Source organism: Lygodium microphyllum, chromosome 20, assembly GCF_053477565.2.
Source record: "Lygodium microphyllum isolate KBCC chromosome 20, Lygodium_microphyllum_v1.1.10, whole genome shotgun sequence".
Lineage (NCBI taxonomy): Eukaryota > Viridiplantae > Streptophyta > Polypodiopsida > Schizaeales > Lygodiaceae > Lygodium > Lygodium microphyllum.
The window spans coordinates 134,645,274-134,668,952 of NC_141154.1; the positions used below are offsets into that span (position 1 = coordinate 134,645,274).

Consider the following 23,679-nt stretch of genomic DNA (forward strand, 5'->3'; position numbering starts at 1 on the left):
AAAATCTACAATCACGGTCAGAAATAATAACTTTTGGTAATCCATGATTAGTGAAAACAGTTTTTAAAAATAATTGTGCTGCCTGAGATGCTGTTAAAGTTTTCTTGTATTGAATAAAATATTCTTGTTTACTAAATCTGTCTACAACAGTCCAAATCATATCATGGTTAGCTTTAGTATTAGGTAAACCAATAATAAAATCCATAGAAATCTATTCCATGGTATTGATGGAATAGATAAAGGCATTAGTAAACCATACTGTTTATCATGATGTCTCTTAACTCTTTGACAAACCAAACATTCAGAAACAAAGTTAGATACATCAGTGTCCATATGTGGCCAATAAAAATCTTCAGTCAATGTACGTAAAGTAGATATGATACCTCTATGACCTTGATATGGAGGACAATGAATCTCATTCAAAACAAAAGATCTAAATGGGACTCTAACATATAATCTCTTTTCATAAAACATGAATCCATCATTGTAAGACAGTGAATCAATAGGAATCCAATTATTTCCAACTAATTTATTCCGATCAACATGAAAAGTAATGTCCTGATGATAAGTATCTTTCATAGGAGTTAGAGAATCAAATGATATGACAGAGATATTATGAATAGTCGGTCTTCTACTTAAATCATCGGCTATTACATTTTATTTTCCTGGTTGATATTAAATAAGGGGATGAAAACTCTGAATAAAGGCTGCCCATTTGATATGTCGGTCAAATATTTGGGGTTGACTAAGGAGATGTCTAATGCTTTGTTGGTCAGTCTTAATCATAAACTCAGAACCCATTAAGTAATGTTTCCATTGTCTTAAAGCTTGTACAACAGCTAACAATTCTTTATCATATGTGGAATATTTAAGTTCGGATGGTTTCAATTTACAGCTAGAATAAGCTATGGGATGATTATCTTGCATAAGTACAGCTCCTATTCCAGATCCGCTAGCATCAGTAAGTACTAAAAAGAATGGTCTATTGAAATCAGGTAGTTGTAATACAGGAGCATGGGTTAATGCATGCTTCAATAAATCAAAAGATTTCTATTGATTATCAAACCAATGATAAATAATACCTTTTTTAAAAAGTTTAGTCAAAGGCAAAGCAAGTAATGAAAATTTTCGCACAAACTTCCTGTAAAAACTAGCAAGACCTAGAAAAGAACGTAACTCATGCACATTTTTGGATATAGGCTAGTTTAATATTGCTTCTATCTTCTTAGGGTCAACCTTAGTACCTTCTGATGACACAATATGACCTAAATATTCAATTTCTGTTTGAAAGAACTCACTCTTTTCCGGATTAGCATACAATTGATTATCTTTCAACAACTTGAAAACCAAAGACAGATGTTCATAATGCTCTTTCTCATTTTTACTGAATACCAAGATATCATCAAAGAATACTATAACACAATGCTGATATTTTAAAAATATACGATTCGTCATTCTACTAAATGTAGCAGGTGCATTAGTCAATCCAAAAGGCATCACTAAAAATTCATAATGACCAAATTGTGTTCTAAATGCAGTCTTAAATATATCATATTTATCTAATCTCACTTGATAATAACCAAATTTAAGATCTATTTTACTAAATATGACAGAACCTTGTAGTTTATCCATAAGATTATCTACCCTAGGAATTGGATATCTATTCTTTACAGTAATCTTATTTAGGGCACGATAATCTATGCACATGCGATAAGTATTATTCTTCTTCTTTACCAACAAAACAGGTGCGCCAAATGGAGAACTACTAGGTCTAATTAATCCTCTGTTTAATAATTCATTACCTTGATTTTGAATTTCTTTCTGTTCAATCTGGTTTCTATATGGTGCTTTACAAGGTGGTTGTATATCAAGAATTAAATCTATTTTGTGGTCTTCAGAACGTGAAGGAGGTAGTCCAGGTGGTAAATCTTTAGCAAAACAATCTCTAAATTGTGCAAGGAAGTCTTTATGCCTAGGGTGCATATGTTTTTCTTTAGCTTGGAGTTCATTCACCCAAATTAGATAAGATTTACTACTTTTGCGTAATGCACGTTTAGCTTGAGTATGAGTAAGTAGTGGAAAATTATTAGATGCGTGCATACCATACAATGTAATGTGTTTTTCTTGAAAATGAATTTTAATTGAATGCGCGGAATAATCTATGTCAGGATTATGCTGATGACGCCAAGGCATACCTAGGATAATATCACTGGAGTATAATGGTACAACTAGGAAATTCCTTTTTTTAGTGTATTCACCAATTTAAATTTCTAAATCATGTACCTCTTGTGTTCCATTATACCTTGTGCCTAAGAATGCTGCTTTAATGCGATAATGCGTAGGAACAGTTTGTAGTTTCAATTCTTTCACTAACTTTGCAGAAATAAAATCATGTGTACTACCATCATCATGCAAAATAATCTTTTCTTTTTCATACACTAAACATTTCATTGTCAACAAAGAATGTGGAGTTGGCATACCTGGTAAAGTATCCGAAGGAATAGTAATGACATCCTCATCTTCCGTAAAGTCAGGCATTTCCTCATGTTCTTCATCTTCCATTGCTCCAAGATAGTTGATATGGACAGGTGGCTTCTTCGATTGGCAATTGACTGCTAGATGTCCAAGTTGATGGCATTTGTAACACACTATAGGTTTGGCTTTAGATACATTGTTTGCAATGGCAGGAAGTCTAGGAATATTAGGATTTGGCTGTGAAGATGGCTTAGGGTTTTGATTGGTATTTGATGGCAAAGAATGTGGTTTTGTCCAAGACTTACGGAAATATGGTGAAGGGAAACGACTTTGATTGAATCTTCTAAAATTTGAATTGAATTCCTTAGAACCATAGTTACCATTTGCTTGAAATTGTTGTGGACGCTTGTCTCTTCCTCGAATCTTGTCTTCAGTGTCATGAGCTAAAGAAATTGCATCTTCAAGAGTTGCAAACTTGAACATATTGACTTCAACGTAGTAATGCCCAAGTAATCCAGACATAAACTTGCACTTGTGAGTTGCTTCAGGTACGTCTTCAAGCATACGTAGTTGGAGTAAGGCATTCCAAAAGCGTTCGGTGTACTGAGAAATAGGCTCACGATCTCTTTGTTGAAGAAGGTCCCATTGCTTTATGGCTTTTTCATGCAATTGTGGAGGAAGGAAATTCTGCATAAACTTCTTTCTGAAACTCTCCCAGATAGTGGGACAATCTATGCTCTTACGAACCACGGTCCACCAAAGAGATGCTCTATCCACTTCTCGAGTTCCATTGAAAGTAAGGAATTTGAAATTTATTTTACTTATCTTTGTTTCTTTACGGATGGATTGAGCTTCGAGAGTCGCATCAATGGTTCGTCGAATAAGATCTTCTGGTTGTGGCCCATCTTTGTCGGTAGTCGATCTTGTTCCATCGTAGGTTCAGAAAGATCGCCTTCAGCCATTAAATCATCCATATTTTGTTCCGTCATCCTGTAAAAATTCAAAAGACCTCATACTCTCAAAATCCAAAGTGGGATGAGCGTAGCTCAAAGTCGGATGTACAAGGCTTATAGAATTTTGTTTGGCTTTCACAATCTTTGACCTTTGCGGTTGCGGGATTTGAAGTCTTCGTAAAATCTGCATATGACCTTCTACGTGTGCTGAAACTGGTTCAGCAAGTCTGCGTATGTGAACAGAGTCTTCCAGGGAACAACTTTGCAGTTCAGTGCTTCTGCGCAGTAACAGTCCTTATGGGAGTTTTTGGCATAAGTCAGTTTTGACCTCTGCTAACTTGCAGAACTTGCAGAGTTGCAAAACTTAAGGAACTTGTCCAACTTGAAGATTTTTGTGACTTGAGAGTTGGTTGATTAAGCTTAGAGCTTAGTCTGTAAGAAAACGTCGAATTTTAGGGGGAGGGGGCTGTTTTTCCAGCGCCGAAAATCACGGCATGAAGATACTGATGCTGCCAATTTTCAAAATTATGAGGCTAAGCTAATTAAAAGCTTAGTTTTAAGCTTTTAAGCTTTATGAAGAAGATAAATCTTATCTGTTGTGTCTGAGAAAAACGACTTGAGTAGGGAGATATTGACGTGGTCCTTCGCTTCCCAAGGTCGGTCCTTCGCGATCAGAGGCTGTAGACAGAAGTTCTTGACCGCCAGGAATCCACCCGTATCGACCGTTCGCGATGAGACTGACTGTAGAGCTTGATCGTTCTAGGAGCTCCGCCTTCACGCAAGATGGGTAGCAATTGGAAGCTCTCGATCTCAGCTTCGCTCTGATACCACTGGTGCATAGATTGGATATTGTATCGCATATTGAGCGCGGGAAGGTCTCCAAGAACAAAAAAACTCTACTTTTTGCACAAAACTCAAGGTAGAAAGCATGTACGACATGAACAAGAGACCAATTGGGTGCAATCTCCCCCCATGCCTTGTGTGAGCGCTCCACAAAGCATGTATTTTATGTATTAATCATCTTCAAGCTCAAATAATAGCCCAAATTACAAATAGCACGCTTTTGGCTTTTGAGTTTGCTTTAGCACAAAATAGAAATAAAGCTAATGGGCGGGCGTCCAAAGACTCAGGCATGCCCAATACAATGTCCAAATACAAATATCATAATCGTACACCCATGCGCATACAAAATAATAAATAAATATCCAACGCCTTAATAAATAGGCATGACAAAATATAGGTGCAATGCCTAAGGTATGCACCCATCAAAATATAAGTGATAACTCAAATATACACTATCCTCCAATGCTTTCCTCTGCCACTGCTGCTATCTCTACACATCAATTGAAGCATTCACAATCGTTAGTAAAATAATACAATTAAACCGACAAAAGTGAATACCTAGCCGTCTTCAGCTACATAAATAAATCAACTAGTTAAAAATCAATCCCACTACAACAAAAAGGCCTCATAGACGCACTTTTAGACGCGATTTTTGAATATAAAGAAAATCTTACGAGCGCTCTATCCGCCCGCCTATTTGCGCGTCTACCATTTCGCGTCTATAATCACATGTATCAACGAATTTACAAGCAAAAATAGATGGGTAATAGAGTACATATACACGCGCATATAGACACGCTGGTAGACGCGAACGAAAAACAAAAAATCTCATTTTTAAAAAAAGATATTTAATTTTTTTTTAAATTTGAATTATGAAGCGCGTGTAATCTGCACTGTAGACGCGCGTATAAACGCAGATTTTCTACAATTTAGACGCACGGATAGACGTGCAAAACAGAATTGGAAAAAAACCCCTCCCATACATCAGATTGTGCATTTGGAAAAAAGACAATGTATCTTACGGGCAAGAGAATTGAAAATAAAAGTCCATGTATTCATTATAGATCAAAAGCATTTACATGGGAAGTTTAAGTGCTTGCGACTTAAAGCGTGGCCGCAAGCAGTAGGCTCAAAGATGGATCATACATATACAAGAAAACAAGGCCTCATGGGTCCTCAGTGATGAGACCCTCCTCATAGAAGTGAAGCCATGTGGCTGCGCGGTTATGGCCTTGATGGTAACCTACCTCTCTAGGAGTAGGTATCTTACCAACGATAGTAGTCTGCAAAAAAATTATGATATATACAAACAATTATGAATCACAATATATTAGAATAAATTATATAAAGAATTGAAAGAAATATAAATTTTAAAAAACTAAAAATCAAAATATACTTACAAACTCTGCCTCCCACGACTCTCTGCCGCCCAATCCGTAATGCGACGATCCCATGGTTTCCATTTGGATCTGTCACGCCTCTGCGTGCTGGCGACTCTTCACTTTCTCTGCTGCTTTCTTCTTGGCTTTCTTCCACTCTATGCGGTGGCACATAGGTGGTTGCCTATAGGCTCCACGCCTCTCCTCTTGCCTCCGCAGTGAGTCCCTGGCCCGTGTCATGAGATGGGATCTTTTGTTGTGAAGCATATCCCTCACTTTTGTGTATCCCCAATCATCCGAGAATCGCTGACCCTCAGGATTTGGGTACCTCCTATGGACTCCCTCAACACCTCCTGCCACAAGCCGCTTTTCTGATTTTTGAAGGCAATGAAACAATCTTTATACGTCGCATGCACGACGCTCCTCATATACGCCATTACACCCCTTCCTTCATCATCATGAAAGATGCCATCAGCATCTGTAACTCTATAGTATTGGCGTACAACCTCCTCTACGTGATCTACTGGTGAGGGTGATCGCTCGCCACCTCCTAGGCAACCCCCACACAAGCCTCGTCCTCCCCCTCGACTCTCCCTCCCCCCTCTCTGTCGACTACCCTCTGCCTCGTTGAACGTACGTGCTTCTGCAGATGCTTGTGCTTCAGCCGATGCACGTACAGGTGCTGCACGTGGAGTACCTGCATACGGAGTACCTGCATGTGGAGTTTGAGAAGTAAAGCCAGGCAAAGACGTCAGAGGCGTTCCAGACATGACACTGAACACCTCATCCGCTATGGGAGAGCAGCCAAGGTGTCTGGTCATCTCTCCCATAAAGTCTTCCCTACTAGGAAAACCTCCAAAAAATGCATTGACCCTCCTGCCAAACGAGGCCAATGTATCATTCATGCGATCCAAATCCGGGTCATTGCTAGATGAACTAGGATACAACATCTGTAAAAAAAACATAGAAAAAACAAAAATTTATTTACATACAAAAAATCATATATTACCTACATTTTCAAAGAGCTTTCTTTAGACATTGAGCATAAAACTTAAGTGCTAATGCTTCTCATAAACAAGAAAACTGATAAACACAAACATGGGATTGATCACATTCATCATTGCAAAAATATATTGTTTACTATCAGAGCTGGGAGACTTGGTGCGTGTATCCCCGCGTCTAAATTGCAGGTTAGACGCGCCCTCAGACGCGCTTCCAAAGTCAACCTTCTGGCCAGTGCGTCTATATTCACATCTAAGATGCAGCACAGACGCGCTGTCAGACACAAATTCCAGGTCAATCTGTGCGCGCGTGTATCCTCACGTGTAGATTGACCTGCACACGCGCCAGCACATGCGCTCTAAGACGCGCCCTCAGATGCTATCAGAGGAAACATTTTTCGCATCTATATCTGCATCTACACTGAACTGTAGACGTGCTATCAGATGCGCTCGGTCAGCTGATTTTAGACCGACGACTGCCATTGATGATTTACAAAATACAATACATAATGGAATCAGAAATCCTAAATACACAGACAGAGCAGAGAGAGAAAGAGAGAAAAAAAGACAAAAAGAGAGAGAGAGAGAGAGAGAGAGAGAGAGACTCACCTTGGGTGTTTGGTGTGGCAGGTGGTGGCGCTTCTTCCTTCTCCTTCTTCATCTCCTTGGTAAGTTACCCTCCCTTGATGCTTGCTTGCTTGTTGCTTCTTCTTGTTCTCCTCTCTCTTGTTCTCTCTTTCTTCCTCTCCTTAGCTTTCCTTTTTCCCTTCTTGTGTGTTTGAAATGAAAGAAGAGATGAGTCATGAGGAGGTGAGGCATGAAGAGACTAGGTAAGGCATGAAGAGATTGCATGTCGGCTAAACTCAAGCTTCAGAACCGCAAAAAACGCAGGAAAGAAAAGGCATTGTTTGAAAAGAAATGATTTAAGTATGATTTGAATTTTGACGTGTGCGTATATTTTTGCGTGTATATGCGTGTCTATTGTTCAGATAGACGCGAGGATAGACGCGAATATAGATGCGGAAATAGACGCTAATATAGACGCATATGTAAACGCGGATATAGACGCACATTTAGACTTTATCATAATTTTTTGTTTTTAAGTTAAGTTTTAATAGTGAATTCTTATCATAAGTTTTAATGTATTTATGATGATTTTTGTGTATTTAAAATTGAGATCTTATGTAAACGTATGAATGAAAAATATTTTAATTTGATGTTGTCATGAATTAGGTTTAATCATGTCGTCGTCATCACCTAGTGCGGTGCATGCTGATGAATCAATGAGCACATCAAGTGAGGATGAAACATTGCGTCTTCATAATCGAGATACATGGCTATGACGAAAAATTAAATGCATGTGTGATCGTTGTCGAGGGTGTATTTTTCGAGCACATCGAATTGCAATGTCACACCTCAGCTTGTATGGAGAATGGGACCGAGAAAAATCACCGGTATTCATTGTTTTTTTTACCACTAAGATTGCTAGTCTATGTTACGGGAATTATATATCAACGTACATGAAACTCCCTTTTGTGGTTGAGCAAGATGCGGTGCCACATCCTCAGATGCTCCCTTACGAGCGTCGAGAGGTTGTAAAACGTCGACGCGAGGAGGCAGAGTCTTTAAGAAGAGTAGAGACTGACGACCATGATAGTAGCCCTCATGAAATGCCCCATCAAGTCATAGAGGATGAGATTTTGGACAACATGGTACACCATCTATTTTCGCAACTGGTTCAAGGAGAAGGTCACTCTACGAAGCCAGATGATCCACTATATATAGCATCATCTACTCCGTTGTATAAAGGTTGTACGTGCTCCATTCTTCATGCGTCCCTCGAGATACTTAACTTGCAAACAATTTATGGTGATGTCAGTTTGGATGCGTTATTGAAGTAGGTATCAATTCAGTTTGGCTTATGAATCATAATATTAATTGTTCTATTTTGAAATCAAACAGAAATATATGACATTGATGGTATTTTAATTCACTTTTAAAAATATATGTAGGTTATTATCACAAATGCTTCCAAAAGGAAACAAATTGCCAACTAAGAGAGAGCAAGCAAGACATTACTTGACATCTGTGGGAGGCCTCGATTATGTCAAGATCCATGCATGTGTCAATGATTGTGTCTTATTTCGTGGGATTCATGAGTTCGCACGAGAGTGTCATGTTTGTGGCGAATCAAGATACGAAGTGGAGATGAAGTCAATGGATGTGCCTCGTAAGGTTTTGCGATCTTTTTCGATTGTTCTATGTATAAAACTTATGTTCAAGTGTAAGTCTATTAAAAAGCTCATGTCATGGCATGCTAGTCATCATTCAAGTGATAAAAAATGAAGGATCCCTGCAGACACACCGGTATGGCAACATATGGATAATTTGTGGCCTGTTTTCAAAGAAGAGACAAGAAATTTGAGATTTGGTTTAGGTATGGATGGAATCAATCCATTTGGTATCAAAAGCACATCATATAGTGTATGGCCAGTGGTATTGGTGAACTATAATATTCTTCCATCCATGGCAATTAAAAAGGGACATGTAATGTTGTCCCTTCTGATTCTTGAAAAGCACAAGGTAAAAAACATGGACATTTACTTAGAGCCTTTGATTGAAGAGTTAGAAATATTATGGGAAGGTATTGAGGTGCAAGATACAAGTGCATCTGCATCCTCTAGAGATTTCACATTAAAGGCCATGTTGTTGTGGACCATGCATGACTTTCTAGGATACGGAGAGTGTTCAGGTACATGTATATAACTCTATATTTAAAATTCAAGACTTGAATCAATTACATTTTATTAATTCACTTATTTTTTCAGGTTTAACCACGTCAAGATATCATGCATGTCCTATTTGCGGTCCCTCTCTAGTTTCCTCTAGGCCGGCACGTTTAAAGAAGGTTATCTACGACAATCATCATCGATTTCTTCCTATTGACCATCCCAAATATGTTCTCCCTACTAATGGAATGACTCCACAATCTCTAACCATTCGAGATTGGAAGGAGAGATGGATTAATGCCGACAGCCACCCTCCGCTCGGCATGAGTCGGTAAGAAGTGCATTTCTCTCGATTGACTTTAAAGTATTTAGCATGATGAATTGTTTGCATAATACATTGTTTGTTTATTAGGTTCTCTATATTTTTTCGTCTTCCGTATTGGACTGAACTCAAGACCAATCACCTGTTGGACCCCATGCACATATTCAAAAATATTGTATCTACATTATGGGATCACTTGATAAGGGCTCGTGATTCAGTTAATGTAAGGGAAGATTTACGTAACATTGGTCGCATGAGACGAGTCTGGCCACGCATTGGACCCAGAGGAAAGATTGAGCTACCCCATGCACCTTGGATGTTGTCAAATAACGAGGAAAAAATAGTGAAGGAACAAATATATAGCTTTCGAACACCCACAGGATGTATGAGATGTCTCAAGGGAGCCTTCATAAAGAAAAAGAAAAGAGGTGTGGAGCAACTATCTGGTTTGAAGTCCCACAATTGGCACAAAATGATTCAAGTAAGGGTATCTCTAACCATGAATATAGTAATTAGTGGAGTAACTATGTGTAAACTTTGGGGTATGATGACTTTTTCCTCAACTAATTATTTGATCTATGAATATTGTTTACATTCAGTCCGTACTTCGTGCTAGCATATCCCATTCTTTATCCAAAGATGTATGTGATATCATTTACAAGATTGGAGAGCTTGTGAGGTGTGTATACATTGTATTTTTTCATTATATGTCTTTGAATTTCTACACAAAAATAAACAATTCTCAAATCATCTTGACAGATACGCGAGCTCGAAGGAAATTGATCCAAACACATTGCAAGATGCTCGAGTATTATCTGTTGAGGTGATTTGTTTGGTGGAGGAAATTTTTCCTCGATCCATTTTGACTACTCAATTACATTTACTCGTACATTTGATCGATGAGATCGCACTTTGTGGGGAAGTTCATGTAAGGTGGATGTTTTTTCTTGAGCGCTTCATGAAAACCTTGAAAGATTTTGTGAGGCAAAAAGCACGGCCTGAGGGAAGCATGGCTAAGTGTTAGTTAGTGCAATCATCCCTTGTATATATCACTGAATATCTTGCTGAAGTGGATCCCTCTTAACCACGACTATGGAAAGATGATGAAGACTTGAGGATGACCTCTATAGTACCTCAAGGAAAAGGAATGAGTAAAGTGCTAACAAAAGAAGAACTTCGTAAGTTAAATAGTTTTTGTGTGCTCAATAGTGATGTAATGAGCAAATGGGTGACACTATATAATGAAGCAAGGGCAAGAAGAAAAAGCAAAAGACAAGAATTTCGCACTAGATATGGACATAATGTCTCATTTTCAGATCATCTAAATGTGCTCCCACGTCATATTGATATAGATTGGTTACATGAGGAAATGGAGAGAATGGAAAAAGAGGAGGAAATTAATATATCTCAAGAAGAGTGGAAATACACACAAGGTTGCTTATCAAAGGTGAGACATACTATCAATTAATTTGTTTCTATAAGTTTTATCTTATATAAATAATTGGCATGTTTGATCTTTTATCTTTTACTACTAGTGCACATTATTCAATGCACTTTGGTGTGAGGGTAAACATCTTCGAACTCAACGTATAGATGAAAAGAGAAATACCCAAGATTGTGGTGTCCTTGCTCACTTCGAGGATGCCAATGGTACCATGGAAGGTTATTGTGGCTTGATCCAAGATATTCTGAAGCTTGACGATTCTTTATATATGTACTGGATATGAAGTGGTTTAAAGAAGTGGTAACAAATGGTGAGCATTGCACAATCAGATGTCATCCAAGTGGTTTTGTAATCATTGACTCTACAAAATTTCACCAAAACAAGAATGACACATTAGTACTACCTCAACAATGCGAGCAGGTATATATGCAAAGACTAATTTTTTTATATGTATACATATGATACATATACACAATATAATAAGTACTTAAGTTTCTTGCTTTTGTTTTTCAAATACAGGTTGTGTATCATCCAATGGTAAACAATAACCGATGGTGGTATGTCATCCCTATATCTAATCGTTCAAAACCAATATATGGTAATATTACCGACATGGAGATAGCAGATGACAATCCAACAATTAATGATGATATGCATGATGACACCATAATAGATGATATGAGTGATATAGTACAAGATGAACCTCGCGAGGATGTTCAAGGAAACGCAGAAGAAGACAATAATGTGATTGTTGATGATATTAATGAAGTTATTGAGCAATATAGCAACATATCTGATAGTGGGATAGACTTATTTATTTCGTTACCTCTTGGTAACATAGACCTAGAAGTAGATAGTTTAGCAAGGGCTGATCTCATTGAAGATGAGATGGATCATTCACTGTAACATACTTAATTTTCTTAATGATTCAATGTGTATTCCTAACTCTATGGTTTTTATCATGCGCACACGTGCATACTCAAGAATCAATAGTCAAGTTTAAAGCTAAATTGAATTATCCATAATAAAAAGGAAGTATTTTTTATCATCTTCAAGTAGAGAAATTACGAGATACATATTGCAATGCTTGCTACTAATTATAAGGTTTCTGTCGCTTGCCGTTAATTACTTATATCAGGCTTGTCAACTGGAGGAACTACCATTCATTAGAGAGCAATGAAAAAGTAATTATTAATTCTATTTTTTTAATTCAATAATTCAATATGTATTCTTCATTCTATGGTTTTTATCATGCGCACACGTGCATGCTCAAGAATCAATTTCAGATGGTTAAATAATTATTAACTTTGGTTTTTTAATTATGTGAATTGCAATTTTAGGTGGTTAAATAATTGTGTGTCTGCTGGCGCGTCTATATTGGCGTCTATTTGCGCGGATATATAGACGCAAAATTCGTGTCTATTTACATGCACGTTTACACGCACTTATAGACGCAATGATAGATGCGCCCGACTTTGCGCGTCTAACATGCGCGTTTATGCCTCGTTTCTGTTGTAATGTCCTAACCTTACTTTATCACGAGTGTGCACTCTAAACTCATAAACGTTTATTAATTTAATATGTATTTTGCGGAATTACCCGCTATGGAATCACCCATGTACACACTAAATTAATGAAACGCCCGAAAAGGATAGGCGTCCCCATCAACTTCTCGCACAAAGAATCTACTTTGTGTATGAGCCCCGGTCAACAAAGTTTACGGAATCCACCGTAAAACCTCACAGAATCCACCGTGGCACGGAATCCACCGTGAAATATGCCTCCTGGAATCAACTAAAGTGACCAATAAGTGACCTAAGTAGGTCAAAAAGTAAAGTGGAGCTGAGCAGAATGCAGGCCGCATTTTTCGGCGCAAAATGCGAGCCTGCATACCTGCAACATCTGGAGAAGACTAGAGCTATGGTGCATGCTTTGGAGCATGCAAACTGAAGATAAACTAGAGCTGAAGATGAAGATACAAACAAGAAAGGTGAGAGCTCCTCTTACCCGTCCATTTGGTCTGACGAAAATGCATAGTATGACAGTCTATAAAAGGGAGAAATTTGAGAGAAAGTATTCAGCCTTCTCTTATGTACGTCTTCTCTCATTTTACTTACCTCATTCATGGTCCAATGAAGCCCGACTTGTACCCAAGTACTTGAGTGACTTTGGGGCAAGCAAAGGGGGAGGATTTTGAAGGTGTATGGGTTGTTATGGGCTGAAAAAACCAGTCATAAACAAGGCAGCCCACTGTTCTTGTCCATTTTGATGATCAAACAAGTTATTCATGTGATTGAAATAGAAGAAATTGACCTCTTAACACCAGGGCTTTACCCATTAATGATTAGAGGAGCTTATTCATGAGTTTATATACACTTTTTGAGCTTGATTATGGGCTGAAATTTTCTATTTTAAAACAGGGCTGATGTTAAAATTATGCTCCATCAATGCATTTCATGTACTATTGGTCCATGTCTTGAATGTACTTGAGTCTACCATCAAAATACTAGTTTCTTGGAGTTGTAATCTGTCTATGTACATGAATTAAAAGCCATTTGAGCTTGCATTTGGTATATGCATTTGGATTAAAAATCCGAGAATATCCTTTTATGTAATGGCTTATTTTTCCAAATGCATTTGATGTAATCAAGATAGTGACATTCATTCCATTCATGTATACTAAATACACAAAAAAATCTTGATATCTTCTTCTTCAACTAAGTCATTTCTAAAACCCGAATTTTGTTGAACTCCATTCTTTTTCCCTTCTCCAAACCTTGAATCCCATACTCTTCTTCTGCTCTAAGTCCCGGTGGTAGACCTTCAACCCCTAACACGATGACAACGCGCATATAGATGCAATGATAGACGCGCCCGACTTTGCGCGTCTATGCCTCGTTTCTATTGTAGTGACATATACCAATCCTACGTGCTTTAAAAGATGCATCGTTATGTGCATAGTGCACCATTTGTTGCATGTGAAGTGTGCTCTTTATTTCATATGAGCTTTGCAATTCTGTCAACTATGTGAAGGACAATTAGCATTCTCAACTAGGCCAACTAGTTTGCTCATGTAGATAAAACATCAACACATCCTTAAAGAATAAACCAAGCAATGATAATTTACATCCTATTATCTCTAATATTTACGTATATATGACTCTTACACATAATTAATGTCTAAAGTAAATGCTTACGTACAAATGTATTTATAGTTCTTTATTTTCAAAAATATTGATTTGCAACATCCCCTCTTGATTTATACATGTTTTTTCATCTTGACATGTGCTAGCTCAAACCTCATATTAATCTATAATGTAGCTTAGTTACTCTACGCTCCCACAAGTACCTCTATATGTGTGTGTGTGTGTGTGCATGTGTGTGCGTGCGTGCATGCGTGTGTGTGTGTGTGAGCTTGGTAATTTTAATTTTTCCATAATATGATATTTTTTCCATTTTAACTAAAATACTCTTATATGCTATGTAAGGAGGAAAAGCAATCCATGCCATGGAGCATAAGTTTGTGCATACCATGGTTGATCTTGATACTAAGAGACAATGGACATGAAACGCAAAATGCAACCCATACAAATTGTGTTATACTTGGAGTGAAAACTATACAGTTTTGTAATCAAGAAAGGGGAGGGGGAGGGGTGATCTATTACAAGTAGGGGGGATTGCATATTCTCAATAGATAAGCACCTTAAGACCCAAAGCTTAAAATGATATTTTGCCTTTTATCTTCTATTAATGTGTGTGTGTGTGTGTGTGTAGCCATCTTTCAATGTTGCAAAACATGTAAGACAGTTTGGTATTTAGATTGCAAAAATTGAGTCGAAAGGAAAATAAGTTCTTCATGTAATGAATATGGACTTGGCTTATGTTTTCTAGACAGAAATGTATAGAAGTAACATAACCGATAATAGCATTTTGATTCAAGTAAACCTATGTTCTTATATAAGGTAAAGTAAAATATATTCTACATTTGTATCAAGTCATAATACCTAAGCATACCTCACAACTTCTTAGGCCTATACTTGATTCAATATACAACTATGAATCTATATTTTTATACCAACAAACGTGACAAACTTTGATACAATGAACTATATACACAATAAGTGTAAATTATAAACATGCTACAAATTCTACACAAAGATACTTATGTATTTGATTCTCTCAATATTCTCAAAAGTAGAGAGATAAAAATATTCAATAACAATGGATTTATTATTCCCATTAGATTATGGTAGTCCTAAGTTAGCAAGGTGATAAAAGATAGATTTTTTATTTAAATTGAGAAAAGGAAACACAATTCAAACCATTAAAGTTACAAAAATCTCCTCTATAACAAAAGTGTGAAACTATCTACAATTTCTGGGAGATTTAACTTATCAAATGCTTCACACATTCCTTTTCCTATTTTGATGGTATCAACCCCCATAGTTAAATTCCAGAAAGCAATAGCTTCAATGTCCTTTACAAGATGTATATGAATTGAACCAAGCAATGGTACAATAATGTGTACACTTGTTTTATAATAATATGGTTGTTACAGGAAATATACACAATTTGATATATAAAAACGAACCCCTCATACGCACTACATATTACATGCAGTTATGCATGCAAAATGATTGACATGATGCATTTTTTGTGTTACAATTAAAAAACCTCTCTACTATTTTCCTTCATGTTAGACAATTGGAGAACCTACACAACATAACATTTAGCATCATTAGAAGACACATTTCAAAATGTTTGTTTGTTTAATTAATTTACATGTTAGGATTTGAATTGGATTCTTAAAATATTAGAAAATCATTTAGTATTAATGAGTATTCTAGAAATTAAAAAGCAAAAAACCCTCATATGATTGGATAAATACATAATACAATTCAAAAAACATGTGATTTTCATAAAGCACACACATATGTGTATATGATTGATTAAACATCTAATTATAACAAAATACTTAATAGTTCAAAACCCCCTTCCCCACAATTCATAGTTTATAGCTCATAGTTCATTTTTGTGAAAAAGATGTGAACAATTAACAAAATTCGTAATAGTTCAAAACCCCCTTCCCCACAATTCATAGTTTATAGCTCATAGTTCATAGTTCACTTTTGTGAAAAAGATGTGAACAATTAATCTGAAGCCTATGATCCTTCTCTTAAGACTATGATCCTTCTCTTAAGACGAGGACCAATAATTGGAGCTCTTATATGTGTGGAAATAGTGGATATATTAATTACTTACCCGAGCTTCGATCTCTTACATATATATGGAAAATATTGGAGACATAGTTACTTACCCTCGCTCCGAGCTATTCTGCAACGAAAGCAACGTTGGATACCATCTTGGACATGTTTCCAAAGCTCTTACCGGCAGTGACTTGGATTGTAGAACCCCCGAAGCACATGGTCACAACTACCTCCCGTTGTAAGCCTAGATCCAGTCCATCGCTCATGTCAACCTCGAAGCTGCCTTCCAACTTGCATCCATCGTCGGTCGTGTATTTGGGGGACGTTTGGGTGGAGCTGAAGAGCCGAATGCGCATGGCTTTCTGTTTCTTGTACATGGGACAGTAACGCTCCGAAATACTCTCTCCTATGCGGACTCTGTCTCCTATACGCACGAGGGGCGAGAATACGGCATGGCACTCGATCTTACCGTCCTGATTCACCCACTTGTGCTCGATGGGGTCGCCCGACTCGCCCTCCTTCCACGGGCGGCTTATCCCGAACCCATATGTCCGCCTCGCTATTCGCGAATTCAATGGCGAGATCATCAACGTCCCCTCTTGCAGATGCAAAAGGGCCGCGCCGTGGCAGATGGCGCCACCTGGATCGTCGGGCGTTATGACATGATCCACCTTATCCCTGAAGGCCTGCAGAACCCGCTGTCGCAGATAGCGAGAGCCCGAGAAGCCCCCCACCACCATCAGCACCCTTCACGCCATTGATTTCCTGCCCGATCTGCTCTAGAACTTTATCCACCTCACTGTCGAAAACCTCCATGAGGTCGGTGTCCCGCAGCCGCAGCTGCTCGTACTCGTCGTCGTAGCGCGACACCCCCATGCGCTTGTCATGCTCCATCCACGCGATCGACAGGCCCCTGCTGATGTCGAGGTAGGCCGTGTGCCCGCGTCCGTCAAAGCCTGTCTTCACGCTCTGCCACCATTTGGAGATGTTGAGCCGCATCAATGGGTTGGCCTCGGAGTAGCTCTCGAAACAGCCTATCTTCTCCGACAGCATCCTGAAGAAGGCCTTGTCGAGGAACGTCCCGCCACCGAGGCAGCCATAGCCGCTCACCACCTCATCCACCTTCATGCTCTCCGGGTCATCATCCGTCTTGGCGTGCACTACCAGATCTATGGTGCCCCCTCCGATGTCAGCCACCATAAGCTTGTCGCCTTGCCGCAGGTTGATATTCACCTTCTTGGCATGCTGTTGGCAGTACAGGGACGCGGCCTCTGGCTCAAGAATGATCCCGAGCGCATAAGGGCTCGCCGTGTCCCGATCTGACGCCGGGCAATAGGGCCCCGTCACTAATCCTGCCTTCTGCGCATAGTTTTTCATCATCTGCTTGGCCCGCTCATCCCAGATGGCCGGCACAGTCAGGCACCAATCCACGCCCCTCTTACTGAAATGCTTACCGTACTTCACCTGCAAATCTCCGATGATGTAGTCAGACACGCAACGAAGATAGTCGACAATGAGGCGCTCAACTGTGAGGTCCCCCGGCAGGCTGTTATTGAGGGCATTGCAATCCTCATCACGGAACAACGCCAGCTTGAATTGTGTGGCGAAGTAGCCTGCATCAGTAAGTACATTATTATGGTGGCCGGGGGCGGAGTCGACGGGCTGACTGGTGCGTCGCACTGATCGGGCAGCCTGAGTGTATGCCACTAACGCCGGCCATCCCCAATCCTTGAGCACAAAATTATCAGGATTAGCCGGATCCCTAGCATAAAACAGACTTGTAGGTGTCTTGCAATAGGGCGTGCTGCCTCCATTGGCTGTGCTAGGCCAGTCGTATACTTTAAAGACTGTGCCTGGCTGAGCCTTGTGGATGTATGCATAACCAGAGAAGGTGGTGCCGAAATCTATCGCCACAATTACTGATCCGGAGGACGACAGACTCCCTAACATAATTACTGACGAAGAATAGACAGAACAAAGAGCAGGACGCGGGTGTTCCCGTGCACTAGTTCGAAATGTTCGACGCGCTTAAGTGAAAGTAGCTAGTATCGTGCTATCCGTGCGATGAGACTCTGGCAAGTCAAGGTGATGTGTTGTGGGCGTCCGTTGGCATTATTAGTTGCAAGTGGCGTGAAGTTCCGTTGGCAAGTGGGCCAGTTTTTTCTGTTTTCTTTTTTGGAGAGGGTTGAAATTTGAAAGATGCCTTGAGGATGAACCCCACGTTTGAACTCACACACCCATTTCCATGTCAATACACCCAAACCACTTGAGCTTTTTTTTTGGAGAAAGGGTTGAAATTTGAAAGATGCCTTAAGGATGAACCCGAGGTTTGAACTCACACACCCATTTCCATGTCAATACACTCAAACCACTTAAGCCAAAGGTTCCTATTAGGCCAATTACACACAGAGGTGGATGGCAATGGCCATAGGGGTACGTGTAACGTAGATAGGTTGTGGGTTTTGCACTTAATAGTCGAACAATCCGAGGTGGCAGAGATCCCCCATCCAACATTCTGTCTGCACCCATAGCACATAAGGACAACACCATTCACATTAAAAGTAAGATTTGCAACCATCAAGAGTTGAACCGCCACCAATTCCAAAGGGGAGATGTATAGGACTAGTGGGCCAACCAATAGATCAACTCATATTTGTTGGCAAAAAGGGCGTGCCCTATGTGTAATTAAATCTATGAATGGTTTTCAAGGCAAGCATGGACTCTTGCCCAATGTGTAAGCAGCCGTAGGTCACTTTTGTGAACCCTTCCTCGTGCAAGTTGGTTGACTTTGTAGAGAACATATCTCTCGCTTAGGAAAGGTGTAGTCATGCACATTTTACAAGCATTGGACAATTTTTAGTCCATAACAAGTGAAACCAATGGAGAGTAGAGCCCAATTGCACTTGTGGTAGTACATAGAGGGAAACCCCATTACTCGAGTTGTCATACCAAGAAGTACAGGGATAGGGGGTTCCCCTTTACCTTGAGATGCCCTCGTAAACACTCATCAAAATGCTATGTTATCTTCGGGCTACTAGTACCTAGGCAGGTTTCACATCCCTTTGAACGATCTTTGCTTATAGGAGCACATGCTAACATGTGTGAAGAGTTATTGGAAAAGGCTATCACAGAGAGGCACAAGATATCCACCATGTCCATGATACCCAACCTAAAAGACGGCTAGATTTTTTGTTGGTGATGGCTATTCCACTTCCATCAAGCCAACCACTATTCACCAATTCAATCTGAATTTTTGAATTTCAATGTCCATCAAGGTCATGTGAAAGAATAGGCTTGTTTGTGGAAAATGCACCTAGTTCATTCAAACTAGTGTGTGCATGGGGCCTAAGGTCTTCTATTGGAAAACTGTAATGCACTTGAAGGAATGAACCAATGGGCGCTTAGCAATTTTGCAAAAAGCTAACTTGAATAATAATGGTGATGATAAAATTTTCAATGGGACTACTTTACTTCACTCTAGTAGTTCTAACTTGAAATGGCTCTAACAACATGTTCAATAGCATGCTTGTGACAACAAGCATGGAAACAAAGAAATGACAAGCTTTTTACTAAAGATAAATAAGATCAACTGCATGTGATTGCCATGGGAGATGCGGTCCCACACTCAAGACAAGGCTTCAACATTGAACAACCTTTTTGGCTCTAAAAGAATCTCTAGTATAGACAACATTCTATTCAAGAAACTAAAGTAGCCACAAAAACCTTATAAGAGTGTTGGAAGAGTAGCTCTAAATAGCCCATATTTGGTGTTGTACGTATTTTCTTCACCGCTTTAATGTAATCATGCATTATAAAAAAAACATGTTTGTGATGGGGCTCCTTCCAATACCAATTGTATAATTGAACAATGCTTGATGGTTGCTTGTTGATTTTAGGGGACTCTTACATATACTTCAAATGTCTTGTAAGCTAGGTCATTTCAATCATCATATCCATTATATTATAAAAGATGCATTTGAAGGAAAATTATATTCTTGCTCACTTTTGACAAACTCAAGATGAAAGCTTTGAGTGCTCTCAATATGATTTTCTTTCACCTAAAACACAATTAAGGAATAGGTTTCTTTGGTAAGTATTATTAACAACAAGAAGGGTTTTGACCACGTGCAAGACCACATGCAAATGTTTTTCTTTTAAATGCATGAGATTTGAAATGATTGTCATTATGCTTTATCCTTGGCTTTATACCAATCTTCGTGCCCTTAAGAGTATGGCATTGTTGATTCGCTCAATCAAGGATTGGAAGTCTTGATGACCATGGAGTTCTCATGTAATACTCTATTGTTTGAATCACCACTTGTTGGTAATAGAGGAGTGTTTGTGGGTTTTGGGCCTAGTCATGCCTAGGTGAAGTGGGAGTAGGGAAAACTCACTGCCCCTAGTCCTCACATGGTTTGACTTAATGCGAGTAAGGTGAGCATGGTGGGGTTTCCATACCCCTTTGATTCCCCTACTAGCCCTTGCAAAAAGAGCTATCGTAACCCAAGCATTAAGAGGGTTAATGATTCTAATTGGCCAACATAAGAATGTAGGAGCTCACCAGCCAACCAAAGGATGGTTTTGACACCGTTAAAAACCTTTCGTAGAGTGATTGGGTGTGACCAAAGTGGAACAACTAGTTCATTGGTGCCCCCTTAACCATATAGCCCTAGGATAAGATGGGGCTCATAGTGTAAATAGAAATTGTGTATTGCATTTCTAATTGCACCAAAAAGTGAAGTTTGGAAATAAAAGCACACATTGATATGTGAAATTATAGAGAAAGCATTTATTAAAGGTATAGTCTATGTGGGAAGGCCCTCTTAGTCTTCACGACCCACGTGATATCAAGCAACAAGAAATTCCTGCACATATAAGAGGCTAGAGCCAAATCGTGCTACCTTTCACGAAGTAACATATTTCAAAGTCAAAAGTCTTCGCGTGCGGGAAGTGGCCGACGGCCGTGTCTACTACAAAAAGAAAACATGAAAATAGACACAGCGAGACGTGATGATTGTGTTGCTGGCACGACGCGTCTTTTAATCGATTGTCAAGGCAGACAAGTTGGAGGTGTCAGCGTCTGTTAATCGATAGTCAAGACATACAAGTTGGTATCCAGAACTTGAAGGGAGGGTGTGCATGAAAGCGCGGGGGTGAGAGAGAAGATGCGGAGTCAAGATACAAGGTCAAGAGTAGTGGTGCCAGGAGGCAAAGCAGAGACGATAATTACTAGGCAGGGCGGGGGAAATCATCAGCAGCATAGGTTCTAGATCAGCCTGTGCAGGCCCAATCCGTAGTCGGCACCAGGATTAACTCAGCGTCCATGTATAGCCGTGGGGATGCCCCGCAACACCATCAAGAGCTTAACGCTCTCTTTTCACGCCTGGAGCGCATGCCGTACCAGCTGCAACAGGATTTGATGCGTGTTAAGCATCTCATGACGCTCATGGCTGGCGGCAAGCAGAGGCATGGGGATTATCTCAATGCAGCCGATCATCGAGACCACCTGGAGAGCATGAAGGGCCAGATAAAGGAGCAGGCGCAGCAGATCGCAACGCTAGAAGAGGAGAAGGCGCAGTGCATGCAGATGATCGAGAAACTGAATGCGCAGAACACGGTGGCGGACACGGCTTCGTACGAGGACGGGGCGGCCATTCCTCCGCAGCTGCACGAGGCCGCAGCGTCGCTGCACAACGAGTCGCAGGGGTTTATAAACGAGCTTGTGGACCTAGTGAGGGAGGAACACAAGCTCGTGATCCTGGTCGACCATGGCGGGGTCCATGACGACGCGGATAAGGATCAGGTGCTGCAGGAAGCTAAGCTCATGAGCCGGCTTGGGCTGCAGGCAGCAGCGTGCCGGGCCTTCCTTGGTGGCTTCGAGAGCCCGACATTCGGGATCGAGGGCGCGCCGGTCTCTCTCTTCCGCTCGCCCGCAGCTCGCAAGAAGGCCCTGCTCGACGTGTTCACCAAAAGCAGGGACCTCGACCCCGAGGCCATCCTGCGTCAGCTCGATGGGGGCAGTGGTGACGACTTCAGGAGATACGTCGAGGCCAAGGTCTGCGCATTCGAGGCCGTCTTCGCTCAAATCCTCGAAGCAAGAAGTTGTAGCTTACTGTTGCTGTATTCCGTGAGAGCGCAGAAGCTGAGCAGCAGTAATGCGGCCGACGATATTAACCAGAAGAATCGAATCCGCTCCACGCTTGCGTCTGCCTTGCGCAGGCCCGACAGTATGCTGTTCCAGACTCTCCTGAGGATGGCCAAATCCGCCTGGCTGATCCACAAGCTTGCTCTCTCTTTCAACCCCACTGCTGAGATCATGTGGGTGGCTGAGGACTCCGTCTTCGATGCGATGTACATGCAGAAGATGAACAAGGCGCGGGACGAGGAGAAGCTGCAGCAGGGGAGTATATCACCGGCCGAAGGCGCCGTCCTTGAGAAGGTCATGTTCGCTGTTGTCCCTGGCTTTACTGTCCGGAGCATTGTTGTCAAAGCCAAAGTTTATGTCCGACCCAACAGCAGCCGCAATTACGACCGCCTTTCTCCTAGTCGTGATCAGGATGCTCACAGTAGTTATCAATTTATATTGCCACCTGCAATTCAAGATAAGTCTAGAGATCTATACCCTCCCTCGGAAGCTACGACGAGTGTAGGCAAAATACCCGAATCCGATGATGGTATGCGTTAGCTATTCGCCGTGCAAGCTATTGACACCTCAATAACCTCGAAACAGCGAGGCCTGAAAGCAGTTGCAATCTGTTTTACTTCCGAGGTAATAATGTAAAAATGCAAATACAATTGTACTATTAGGAATGCAAGTTTACTATTGCAGGAAAATTTCAGGCCTCAAATTTGGAGGGCTGCCCAGCTTTTCATTTCGAAGGGTCTTAGAGGACCTCTCCTTTTTTATTTTTAAGAAATATAGAGGGTTGCCAAGTTTTTCTCTAGGATGAAGCCTTACTATTTAAATGACTAGAGATTTTTCTCTAGAAAAGGGCCTTTGGAAATTGCTCTCTTGTAAGTGTTGTTCCTAACGTGAGCCATATATTTTTTTGTATCTTTCCAAATTTCAGACATCAAGCTATATTTGGCCTCCCTTAGTTATAGACTTGTGGGATATACCTTAAGGTATATGAGGATTGTTTCCTGCCCAAAAAAAGCTCTATTGTACATTGGTTAGGTTTGTAACCACCTTCACAAAAGCTAAGAGGTGGTCAAAATAAAATAGAAAATCTTGTACGACAACTTGACTAGATAATATGGTCTTGCCAGAATGTTTTTTGTAATCCACAAGGTTTCAAATCTTGGAATTGTGGGAGTTTATCTTGG

At 40.2% G+C, this 23,679-nt stretch overlaps 3 protein-coding genes across 3 annotated transcripts; 1 reads left to right on the plus strand and 2 right to left on the minus strand.

Moving 5' to 3' along the window:
• Positions 1 to 16,475: 16,475 nt before the first annotated feature.
• Positions 16,476 to 16,940, minus strand: LOC148019434 (uncharacterized). Its single transcript, XM_087701346.1, has one exon. It carries the CDS (start codon positions 16,938 to 16,940, stop codon positions 16,476 to 16,478), a length of 465 nt encoding a protein of 154 aa, XP_087557472.1.
• An 85-nt stretch (positions 16,941 to 17,025) lies between these two features.
• LOC148019435 (uncharacterized) lies at positions 17,026 to 18,303 on the minus strand. The gene has a single exon (XM_087701348.1). The coding sequence runs from the start codon at positions 18,301 to 18,303 to the stop codon at positions 17,026 to 17,028; it is 1,278 nt and encodes a 425-aa protein (XP_087557474.1).
• A 2,792-nt stretch (positions 18,304 to 21,095) lies between these two features.
• Positions 21,096 to 23,663, plus strand: LOC148019436 (uncharacterized). The gene has a single exon (XM_087661067.1). It carries the CDS (start codon positions 21,677 to 21,679, stop codon positions 23,036 to 23,038), a length of 1,362 nt encoding a protein of 453 aa, XP_087517193.1. The 5' UTR covers positions 21,096 to 21,676; the 3' UTR covers positions 23,039 to 23,663.
• Positions 23,664 to 23,679: the final 16 nt, after the last annotated feature.